This window comes from Erinaceus europaeus, chromosome 21, assembly GCF_950295315.1.
Source record: "Erinaceus europaeus chromosome 21, mEriEur2.1, whole genome shotgun sequence".
Classification (NCBI taxonomy): Eukaryota; Metazoa; Chordata; class Mammalia; order Eulipotyphla; family Erinaceidae; genus Erinaceus; species Erinaceus europaeus.
In genome coordinates this window covers 27834598-27846628 of record NC_080182.1, presented here as the reverse complement: position 1 = coordinate 27846628, position 12031 = coordinate 27834598, and the positions used below count along the sequence as shown (strand labels likewise).

At 59.6% G+C, this 12031-nt stretch overlaps 1 protein-coding gene across 1 annotated transcript; it reads left to right on the top strand.

Annotated features, from left to right (window-relative positions):
- Positions 1 to 5001: 5001 nt before the first annotated feature.
- On the top strand, positions 5002 to 10232 carry RHO (rhodopsin). The gene is made up of 5 exons (XM_007517079.2): positions 5002 to 5367; positions 7951 to 8119; positions 8633 to 8798; positions 8893 to 9132; positions 10024 to 10232. The coding sequence occupies exons 1-5, from the start codon at positions 5007 to 5009 to the stop codon at positions 10129 to 10131; spliced, it is 1044 nt and encodes a 347-aa protein (XP_007517141.1). The 5' UTR covers positions 5002 to 5006; the 3' UTR covers positions 10132 to 10232.
- Positions 10233 to 12031: the final 1799 nt, after the last annotated feature.

Genomic DNA, 12031 nt, shown 5'->3' with positions numbered 1-12031 from the left:
CTCCCTTGCAGTCAGTTTTGGGGTCTGGCAGTGGGGAGCAAGAGCTGACGTTTCTTGCGAGGCTTTTCTTTGCCAGCCATGACCCTCAGGCCGGCTCTTTCCCTCACAGCAGCCCTGTGAGTCCCATCCCTGGCCCCTGCCAGGCATGCCCAGTCGGGTGAAGACCACCCCCTGTGCTGTCCTCAGTGTCCAGGCTCCTGCCCAGGAGCACGGGAGGGTGTCGGGAATAGCAGCCACCCTTGTGACTGGAGGCTGGGCCCCACAGCTTCTCTGGAGGGCAGGGGGGTGAAGATGACCCTCCAGGGGTGTGCCCAGCCACCCACCCAGAGTCCCAGTGCCCCCAGCTGAGTCTCCTGGGAGACAATAGAGAGGAGAAAGGGAGCCAAGCTGCGTGCCAACACAGTCCTCCGTGGTGCCTAACCACCGCACAGATGCGCTAGGCCTGAGAAGCATGTGTCCATGTGTTAGGGCCCACAGCAGTGCAGAGCTGTCTGGGGTGCTCTGCATATGGCAGGAAAGGGGGGAGACAGCACCCCCCAGCAGGCGTCAATCACAGTGACAGCAGTGACAGATAAGCTGGGGGGTGGGGCTCTGGCTCTGCCAGCAGGAAGCTGAGTGTGAGCCCTGCCAGGTTCCACACCCGCTCCGGCCTCATCCTCATGACCTTGGGCAAGAAAACTGAGGCACAGTCATTCTCCCTCCTACAGATACAGAGCCAAGTCAGGGTTCCAGGGCTCAGCTTGTGCTCAGGGCATTCTGCTCTGGGTATGTGTTTTAAAGAAAGGGAGAACTTTCTTTTGTAATTTTAGGTGTTTTATTTTAATAATACTATCTATTAATAGATAACAGAGAGCTCAGAGCCCTGCTTAACTCTGGCTGATGATGGTGCTGGGGACTGAACCTGGGACCTCAGAGCCTCAGGCCGGAGTCTTCCTGCAGAATCATTGTGCTATTTCTCCAGACCTATTACCAGTACTACCACCACTACCACTACCACTACTTCTTACCCCAGAGACCTGCTCAGCTCTGGCTGATGGCAGTGCTAGAGACTGAACCTGGGACTTGGAAGCCTCAGGCAGGAGGGCTTTGGCACCACTGTGCGGCCTCCCCAGCCTGCTCTGCTGTTCTGTGCTGTCCCGGGTGGGCCCTAGACCAGGCCCAGCCCCACTCCCCATCCCCCCTCATCCAAAGGACCCCCAGCCATGAAGGGCCCTTGGAGGGGTAGCACTGGGGTGCCCAGACGCCCTAGGGGAGGGCACTTGGTAAGGGGGGAATACATTTGGGTGTCTGGCCCTGGTCTGCTTCCAGATGTCTCTGGAAGAGGGAAGGAGAGACACAGGCCTTGGGGACCCCGGCCTCCTTCACGGGTCCCGAGCTTGCCCAGCCCCAGCCGGCTAGACGGCCTCTTGTCCCTGTCCCCAGCTTGAGACCTCATGACTGGTGGCTGTTGTGGCCTTTCCTTGGTCCTGAGCAGAGACCAGGCAGCCTTCTGTGCCAGTCCTGCCCTTGGGTGGGCAGGAGGATCCCTGCACCCCAGGGTGCACCTTCCCCTGCCATCCTCCCAGGCACTTGCCCTCCTGCCACTCTGTGACTCAGCACCACCTCCCCTCTGCTGGCCAGCACCCACTCTGGGACCAGCGGGTCCCCTGTGCCAGGAAGAGGGCCACCCAGCCTGCCCCTCAGGCTCCAGCTCTGGGCAAGAGCAAACCCCCAGGCTAAGGGCCCTCTGAGCAAAGTGGCCCCCTGAGGACAGGGCCTCCCCAGGATGGGGGTCCCTCAGGCTAGGGCTCTCCCAAGTTGGGCTCCCCCTAGGACCAGGGCTCCTGAGGATGGGGTCTGTGTGGGGCCCATCCCAGTGTCCCCTGCACACTGGGGTGGGAGGGAGCAGGGGTGCAGCTATCTTCCCCCTTGACCCAAGCAGAGGGCAGGGGAGAGCAGGGCTGCTGACCCAGCACCCCCCACAGCCCGGCAGGCTTATGGCTCTTAGTGCTACCCCTAATCCTCCGCGGCCACTGGGTGCCCCAGCCTAGTCCCCACAGCACCCCCAGCTGGTGGGGGCCGGGCCGGAGTATCACACACACCCAGGCCTAAAGGGTGGGTCTCAGGTGGCCTGGTCAGCCCTGCAAGCCAGGTCCTCCACACTCAGGAAGGGGTCTGGCGTCCCACAGACAGCACGGCTGCCCAGGGTCCCTGCCAGGGCCTGACTCCACATGTGCTGCTTCTGTGGTGTCTCTCCCACATCTGTCATTCTCACTCTTTTCCAAAATGGAATACAGTGCCCAGAGGTCACTCAGCATGTGCAGGGGAGTTGGTGGGGTGCTAGAGGAAGCCCTGGGGGCTCTGGCTGGTGGGGCCGAGGGTCCCGGGGGTGAGGGGCAAGGCTGCAGGCAGGGAGCTGTGGGCAGAGGCCCCAGGGGGAGAGAGGAGGGCCCTGACCTCTCACCATTGCTGCCCACAGACCCAGGGAAGGGTAGGTGAGCCAGCTGGGGGCCTCAGCTCTGCCTGGTGGGGACACAGGGGGGTCTCCCTAGACTGAGGAGGGGTCCCCTGGGCTCCCTCATCAGCAAGCTGGAGTCCAGAGAGAGGAAACCCCCCTCCCCAGGGCCCCCAGTGCATCCAAAGCCCTCTGGCCCCTGTCTTCTCATACTCTGGTACAAGCAGTCTCAGCTGGTTGTCCCTGGGACCTGTCTGCTGGGTGGCCAGGCCTGTCACAGCCGAGACTGTCACCACTGTCCCTTGGCCAGGTGATTCACTGCCTCTGTGCCTCGGGCTCCCCTCAGCAAAATGCACACCAGGGAGGGTGACAGTGGCTGTCCCCTGTCCCCCACCCCCAAGCTGCTGCTCTGAACAAAGAGCTTCTTTAAAAATGTCCTGGTGGGGGTGGGGGTGGGGGGTGGGCAGGCAGCTTGGGCTCCAGCTGTGAGGTCCTGAGTTCAAGTCCCAGCACCGCCAATGCCAGAGTACTTCTCTGATCACGCTCTTCTAATAAGTAAATGCTTGTTTCATTGTCAGATTTGTTTACTTGAGGGAGGGAGGCCAGCACTGCTCACTCTGGCATTTGGTGATGCTAGGGATAGAACCAGTATCCTGCGGCCTCAGGCAAGACCACCTCCCCAGCCCTAGTAGAGAGCTTTATCACAGTGGTAGTACTGAGTGGGCGGGGGCACCCGGCTGAGCTCGCGGGTCACCATACAGAAGGGCCAGTGCTCAAGCCCCTGCAGGGGAAGCTTCACCAGTGGTGGAGCTGGGCTGCGGGTGTCTGTTTCTCTCTGTCTCCCCTTCTCCCTCAGTCTCTCTCTGTCCTATCAAGTATAATAAGGGGAGGAGATGGCTGCTGGGAACAGTGGATTCATAGTGCCTGCACCAAGCTCCAGTAACAACCCTAGTAGAAAAATAAATAAATGAATAAATAAATACATAAATAAAAGTGACAGTACTTTTTCACCCTGCCAACCAGCATGCAGAGCTCAGTCAACCATCAGCGTCCTCAGGGGAGCGGGGGGTGGGGACAGTGTTGTCAGGCCCTGACCTCACTGGACAGTCTGGACTCAGGCCCCTGGGGAGCTGCAGGGAAGGAGGCCCCTTGTAGCCACACTCTGGCAGCCTCACACCCCAGCCATAGGGCTTTGCATTTGCTGACAGGTCTGAGTTCTAAGGGGCCTGCCTGCTGCTGAATAGGGTGGGGGGCATAGATGGTCTCACTAAGCAGTCGGGAACTGAGCCTGCACAGGCCTCGATGCCCATCTCTGTTCTTCCTGTAGTTTAGACAGAGTGAGTGAGAGGAGAGACAGCCAAAGAGAATGGAGAGGCCCTGTAGCCCTGCCCACCTTCCATGGGGCTCCCTGGGTGCTGTGCATGGTGCTGAGAGAGGAGACACCCCACAGTCCTCCCCCACCCTCCATGGGGCTCCCTGGGTGCTGTGCATGGTGCTGGGAGAGAAGAGACCCCAAAGCCCTGCCCACCCTCCATGGGGCTCCCTGGGTGCTGTGCATGGTGCTGAGAGAGGAGAGACCCCACAGCCCTGCTCACCCACCATGGGGCTCCCTGGGTGCTGTGCATGGTGCTGAGAGAGGAGAGACCCCACAGCCCTGCCCACCCTCCATGGGGCTCCCTGGGTACTGTGCATGGTGCTGAGAGAGGAGAGACCCCACAGCCCTGCCCACCCACCATGGGGCTCCCTGGGTGCTGTGCATGGTGCTGAGAGAGGAGAGACCTCACAGCCCTGCCCACCCTCCATGGGGCTCCCTGGGTGCTGTGCATGGTGCTGAGAGAGGAGAGACCCCACAGCCCTGCCCACCCTCCATGGGGCTCCCTGGGTGCTGTGCATGGTGCTGAGAGAGGAGAGACCCCACAGCCCTGCCCACCCTCCATGGGGCTCCCTGGGTGCTGTGCATGGTGCTGAGAGAGGAGAGACCTCACAGCCCTGCCCACCCTCCATGGGGCTCCCTGGGTGCTGTGCAGGGTGCTGAGAGAGGAGAGACCCCACAGCCCTGCCCACCCTCCATGGGGCTCCCTGGGTGCTGTGCATGGTGCTGAGAGAGGAGAGACCCCACAGCCCTGCCTACCCTCCATGGGGCTCCCTGGGTGCTGTGCAGGGTGCTGAGAGGAGAGATCCAGCCCTTGGGGTGTGAAGAACTCCAGTCTGAACCCAGTGGACACAGGCTCCAGGTCCCAAGGGCAGACCTGTCCCCCAGGTTGGGAGGCCCAGCACCTGGGGTCCTCCACTTTGGGGTGCTCTCCAGGGCCCCCATTACCCCTCCCCACTTGGCCTGGGGGTGACCTTGGCCCCTCTGGGCACTAATTAGGCCCCAGCAGCCCTGGGATTACCGCAATCACCCCAATCTGCGGGCTGCTGAGTCAGGCAGGTTTAGCAGGAGGTCGCTTCATAAGGCCCTGGGGGGGGTCCCAGGCACAGTCGCACAGGCACATCGGCAGGCCCCTCGGCCGAGGCGGCGGCGGCGGCAGCAGCAGCAGCAGCAGCAGCAGCTCGTGGTCAGACCGCAGCCATGAACGGCACGGAGGGCGAGAACTTCTACATCCCCATGTCCAACCGCACGGGCGTGGTGCGCAGCCCGTTCGAGTACCCGCAGTACTACCTGGCGGAGCCCTGGCAGTTCTCCATGCTGGCCGCCTACATGTTCCTGCTCATCGTGCTGGGCTTCCCCATCAACTTCCTCACGCTCTATGTCACGGTGCAGCACAAGAAGCTTCGAACGCCCCTCAACTACATCCTGCTCAACCTGGCCGTGGCCGACCTGTTCATGGTGCTGGGCGGCTTCACCACCACACTCTACACCTCCCTGCACGGCTACTTTGTCTTTGGCCACACCGGCTGCAACATTGAGGGCTTCTTTGCCACGCTGGGAGGTGAGTGGGGCTTGGGGGCGACCCAGCAGGGAGTGCAAACACCCTGGCCTGGGTTCAATCCCTGGTCATGGTGGGATGGAGCCCGGGCTCCTCCTCCCTGTCTCAGCCTCATCCCTCTGCCTCTCAGCACAAAGAGGAAAATTCTGGGCTGGCGGGTGCGGGCAGGGGCACACCTGGTCGAGTGCGTACGCCACCCTGTGCGAGGACCCGGGTTCAAGGAAGCTTCAGGAGTGGTGAAGCAAGTCTGTCCCTCCCCTCTTAATTTCTCTCTGTCCTGTCAGAAAGGGCGGAAGAAAGAAGTGGGGGTGGGGGGAAGGAGACTGGTGGTGGCATAGTTGTTAAGCACACACATTACAGTCCACAAAGACCCAGGTTCAGGCCCCTGTTCCCCACCTGCGGGGGGAAGCTTCATGAGTGGTGGAGCAGGACTGCAGGTATCTTTCTCTCATTTCCTCTCTGCCCTATTTAATAAAATAGAAAGGAAAAAAGAAAGAATGATCACCAGGAGCAGTGATAAGCCCCAGTGATAACCCTGGAGACAGTAAAAGCACCCAAAAAGAAAAAGTGGTAGGGAGGCATTGCATGAGGTCCTGGGTTCAGTCCCCAGCAGCACAAGTACCAGAGGGATGTCTGATGATTTCTTTCTTTTAATTTTCCTTCAGGGTTATCGCTGGGGCTCAGTGCTACAAATCCACTGCTCCTGGAAGCCTTTTTTCTTTTTTTCTTTCTTTCTTCCTTTCTTCCTTTCTTTCTTTTTTCATTTTATAAATAGGACAGAGAGCAGTTGAGAGGGATGGGGGATTCAGAGAGGGAGAGACAAACACTCATGAAGCTTTCCCCTAGCGGGTGGTCGAACCCGGATCCTTGCGCTTAACCGGGTATGCCACCTCCCAGCCCCCCTTCTTTCTCTCTCTCCTTTTATCTGTTTCATTTAAAAAAAAAAGAATTCTAAAAAAAAAAAAGATAATGGAACCAGGCACCCATCCCACACCCCCCACAGAGCTCCCCCTACCCCCCCCCACCCCCACCCACCCCCCCACCCCCCCCCACCCCGGTGGTGTCGAAACAAGTCCATCAGAGCCCATTCACCAGGCTCCAGGGGGCTGAGTCAGGCCCTCAAGGAGGGCCAGGCCTGGGACAACAGCCCTCCAGGTGGCCCTGGGCCTTGCTGGGGACTGGGGCTGGCCATGTCCAGGTGGTAGTCCTAAGCCCTGCTCAGTGTCCGGGGAGCAGCTGTGCAGCCATGTCTATGCCCTGTGCCAGGGCTCCGGTTCAAGGTGTCAGCACCAGCCCTGGGCTGCAGGCCTAGCCTCCTCCCAACACCCTCCCTCCACCGCCTGCCTGCAGCACTTCTGTCAGCTCAGGGCTCCCTGTGCTGAGGCCCCATCCCTGCAGAGAGCTGGGGGAGGAGGAGGAGGAGGAGTCCCCCGCAGCTTATGGCGTGAGAGCCTCTTTCTGGTGCTTTTCTCTTAAGATTTTATTTTTGTTATTTTTTATTTTATTTATTTATTTTTATTGCCACCTGAGATATCACTGGGGCTCAAGTGACTGCACTCAAAATCCATCATTCCTGGTGACTCCTTTTTCCTTTTCCTTTTTATTTTACTTGAAAGGACAGAGAAAAATTGAGAGGGGAAGTAGTGGGAAGGGGAGAGAGAGATTTGCAGCCCTGCTTCACTGCTCATGAAGAGTCCCCCCCCCTCCGCTGCAGGTGGGGATGGGAGCAGGGGCTTGAACCTAGGGCCTTGCACATTATAATCTGTGTGCTTAACTGGGTGCACCACTGCCAAGACCCCATATTTTATTTTATTTATTTATTGAGAAAGATAGGAATAGAGAAAGAAAGAACCAGACATCACTATGGTATATGTGCTACCGGGGATTGAACTCAGGACCTCAGGCTTGACAGTCCAATGCTTTACCCACTGTGCCACTTCCTGGACCATGCCCCAGATTTTATTTTTATTGATTCATTTACTAATGATAGAGAGAGGAGGAGAGAGAACCAGAGCCTCCTCTGGCACATGTGCTGCTGGGTACTGAACTCTGGACCTCATGCCTGAGAGCCCGGGGCTTTACCCACTGCTCCCCCTCAGACCACTGGTGCCTTTCTCTTCAACTGGGGGCTGGGGGCACTTGGAGACAGAGGCCTGGAGAAAGGAATGGGGAACAGGAGCCTTTTGAGTGGTGTGGAGATGCAGTGGGCAGAGCCTGCCTGGTCCTCGGCACAGCCCCTCTGGCTCCATCCTTGCTCTCCTGGGCCTCAGCCTGGGCCTGCGGAGGAGGCTGTGTGTCCCCTCAGGGACCACGCACCAGGTGACATGGCCTGCAGGCTCAGCCGCCCTTCTGCTCCCAGGTATGCCCTGTGGAGGCCTGGGACTATGGCCACCCTCCCTCTGGAGTTCAGATGTGAGCCCCAGAATCGCAACTCCCAGGGCTGGGTCCCACTTGCTGGGTTGTCTGTCCCACTGCCCTGGGGGAGTCTGGGATCCAAGGCCCCTGAACTGCTCTGCTTCAGAAGAAAGCTCCCCCCTGCACCGTGGGGTCCCAGCAGCAGGTGCCTGACCGCCGGCTGCCCTGCAGGTGAGATCGCGCTGTGGTCGCTGGTGGTGCTGGCCATCGAGCGATACGTGGTGGTGTGCAAGCCCATGAGTAACTTCCGCTTCGGCGAGAACCACGCCATCATGGGTGTCGCCTTCACCTGGGTCATGGCGCTGGCCTGTGCTGCGCCTCCCCTCTTCGGCTGGTCCAGGTAACAGGGTGTCCCCCCCCCCGAGGGCATCACCTTGGCTCAGCCCTAATCCTCAGCTAAGCTGCCTGATTTCAATCCTCTTTGGCCCAGTGCCCGTGGGCAACACCCCATGACCTTGGAGGCCCCCATTCTCGCCTTCCTCTCTACCTTCCGGGCCAATGGTCACCAGGTCCTGAGCCGCCCTACCTGGCTTTTCCTGGAGCCCGGGGTGGCAAGGGGGTGTCCCCAGCTCTTGGGAACAAGGCACAGGTGCAGGGTCAAGAGGTCACAGTGACTCGGGATGGGGAGCACCAAGGAAGCACCAAGGAAGCACCACACACCACTTGGGTCAGGGCACTGAGGGGTGGTCAGGGGACCCCAGACTCGCAGCCGAGTTCCTGGGCAGCCTGTGGGCAGAGCCAGGCCTAGGGGTGGGTGGCCCTGGCTCCCCTCGAGCACTCGCAGCCCCCCATCCGGTACCCAGAAGCCCCTCCCAGCCGCCCCTAAGCGCTGGTCCGCCCCCCCCCCGTGCAGGTACATCCCCGAGGGCCTGCAGTGCTCATGCGGTATTGACTACTACACACTCAAGCCCGAGGTCAACAACGAGTCGTTCGTCATCTACATGTTCGTGGTGCACTTCTCCATTCCCATGCTGGTCATCTTCTTCTGCTACGGCCAGCTGGTCTTCACCGTCAAGGAGGTGGGCGGGGGGCGAGGCGGGACGGGGCGGGCACGACGCGGGCAGGGCTGGGGTGGGGCGCACTCGAACCCCGGCCCGTGCCCCGTGCCCGCAGGCGGCCGCCCAGCAGCAGGAGTCAGCCACCACGCAGAAGGCAGAGAAGGAGGTGACACGCATGGTGATCATCATGGTGGTGGCCTTCCTGGTGTGCTGGCTGCCCTATGCCAGTGTAGCTTTCTACATCTTCACGCACCAGGGCTCCGACTTCGGGCCCACCTTCATGACGCTGCCCGCCTTCTTTGCCAAGTCCTCATCCATCTATAACCCCGTCATCTACATCATGATGAATAAGCAGGTGCTCGTGCGGCCTGGGGGGCGGGGGGGGGGGGTTGGGCAGGGCGACAATCCTTCCGGAACCTGCCCTCCGGCGGCTCTGGGAGAACTGGGGGAGCTGCATTATTTTCTCTCCCTTTTTTCCTTTTTTAAAAAGAATTCTTATTTCTTTTTGCTTTTCAAATATTTTATTTATTTATTTATTTATTATTGAATAGAGACAGAGAAATCGAGAAGTGATGGGAAGACACAGAGACACCTGAAGCCTTGCTTCACCACTTGTGAAGCTTCCCCGCTGCGGGTGGGGACCGGGGGCTTTAATCTGAGCCTTGTGCATGATATATGTGGGCTCAACCATGTGCACTGCCACTTGACCCCTGTATATATTGAGAGAGAATACCAGAGACACAGCAAGAGAGGCCACAGGGACGGAGATGGTAACTGGCAAGCAATCAGGCCAACCTCGAAGTACCTGCTCGCAGCCCCATGTCCCTGCAGAGCTGAACACGACAATGCCGACAGCTGCTTCCAAGGGACAGAGGGACAGAGAGACAGAGGGACAGAGCAGCCTTTAGGCAGAGACATTGCACTTTGAGCCACAGGCCCCTGGGTGGGACAGGCTGGGCTTGAACCCTAGCTCTGCCACCTCCAGCCCTCTGGCAACGTCCTCGTCTCTGAGCTGAGTTCCCTGCGTCCACCCGAGAGGAGGGAAGGGTCAGGCTTGAGGTTTGAGTAGGTAACTTGTAGCCAGCCACTGCCCAGGTGGCACCAGGTGACGGCTTCAGCGACACCGTTGGCTCTGGGTCCAGCTGCACACATTAGCACCCTGCACCAGCAGGGTAGGTGAGGTCAGCACTGGGGTCCTCTCCGCCAGCCCTGAGGCATGGCCCTGACCGCCCCCATTACCTTCCAGTTCCGGAACTGCATGCTTACCACCCTCTGCTGTGGCAAGAACCCATTTGGTGAGGAGGAGGCCACCACTGTGTCCAAGACCGAGACCAGCCAGGTGGCTCCAGCCTAAGGACTGCCCGCCCAGACTCTGCAGCTGCTGCCTTTAGGAGCCCCCTGACCCTCCCCACCAGGAGCCCCACCTCTGGCAAGCCAGCTGCACTGGCCCTGAAGGAAAAGAAAAGAGAGGAACGGAGGCTCTCCCTCGGCCGGGGAGTCCCCATATGGAATCCTCGTGCACAGGATGGGGAGGCCTGGGCTCCCCGCCCCCACTGTCAGGAACACAGCTTCTCTGCTCTGTGAGAACCTCCCAGCCCAGCTCGGGCACACAGTAGGCATCTTATAAATGTTAGGTGAAGGAAGTGGCTCTGGGCTCCTGCACACAACAGCCCCACCCCAGGGCCTCAGTATCCTCTCCTATAAAAGGGGAGCGTGAAACCCCTGGGCCTGATGACACAGAGCTGCTGTGATGAGAGAGGGAGAGCAAGAGGGAGAGGGAGAGGGGGGGGGCACTGTGGAAGATAAGGGCTTTATGGATTGTAGTCACTACTACAGAATGGCAATCACGGACACCCATCACCTCCACCATCTGCTCTCTCTCTCTCTCTCCTCTCTCTCTCTCTCTCTCTCTCTCTCTCTCTCATTACCTCCATGGTTATCACTGGGGCTTGTTGCCAGCACTATGAATCCATTGCTCCTAGCAACCATTTCTCATTTTATTGGATAGGACAGAGAGAAATTGAGAGGGAAGGAGAGATAGAGAGGGAGAGAGAAAAAGACAGACACCTGCAGACCAGCTTCACTGCTTGTGAAGTGTCTCCCCTGCAGGTGGGGAGCCAGGGCTGGAACCCAGATCCTCATGTGGGTCCTTGCTCTTCATACTATATGCGTTTAACTGGGTGTGCCACTGCCCGGCCCCTGCCACCTTCCATTCCCACTGGCTCAGGTGATCTCTCCTTAAACTCTCACAGCGTGTCCACTCTCCAGCGTTTCTTCCTTCGATACTGACTGCTCAGGGATTAGGTCAGGCCTGAGGCCTCAGCGGGTTGATAGACATTAGCCAGGTGTTCAGGCCAGAGTGGGGCCGGGGTCAGCCCCAGGGAGGAAGCAATGTGTGTGTGTGTGTGTGTGTGTGTGTGTGCGCGCGCAGCGCGCGCGCACGCTCACACTCGCAGAATGCAGCCGTCAAATCTGGAGCACCCTTGCTGGGATGCTCACACTGCTCACACTCTCGGGGGTCCAGCTCCCCCTACATGCCATCCAGAGGATTCCAGGCTGCCCAGCTGACAGACAGACTCAGGGCCTGAGAATCTCTTGCTGCAGCCCCCCACCCCCGTAACCAGAGCCAGAGCCTCCTCCCCGCCCCCCCTCCCCACAAATGAGGCATTAAAAGCTCAGCATGTACACTTGGCGTCGGTGGCAGTGGTGGTTTTCATTGCTCTCAGCTCTTCCTCCACAGGAGGAGCCAGTGTGGCACAGCTCCGGCCTCGGGTGCCCAGCTTGGGCAGCCAGCAGAGCCCCTGAGGGTGTGGGGTGTGGAGTGTGGGGAGCAGGTCTGGCAGTTTTGGAGTCAGAGGCCTGGGTGAGCTGAGAGGCTGCAGCATTGCAGTGAATCTGGGAGCCACTTCCCGGCCAGAGGGAGCAGGGCTCTGAACTGGAAGGGTGAGGTGGGCAGCAGTCCCTGCCCGGGTATGGCCAGGGCCTCAGCTCAGCCCCTGGGGCTCAGGGTGGAGACATGCTTCCTGCACATCCCAGGCACAGCGAGGGCCAGGCCCCTCCACCTGAGAGGGGAAACACCCACAGCTAGAGGCTTCTGGAGAGAAAGTGGAAGCTTGGGCCCCGAGTCAGGTGGCGGCTGGGTTCTGAGCAGCCTGGCATGAGGCTGCCCCACCCTCCAACCCAAGCGCCTGCCGTGCAGGCCCTCAGAGGTGGTCTGAGCAGTCTCTGGGTGATGCGTCCAAGAGATTGGGGTG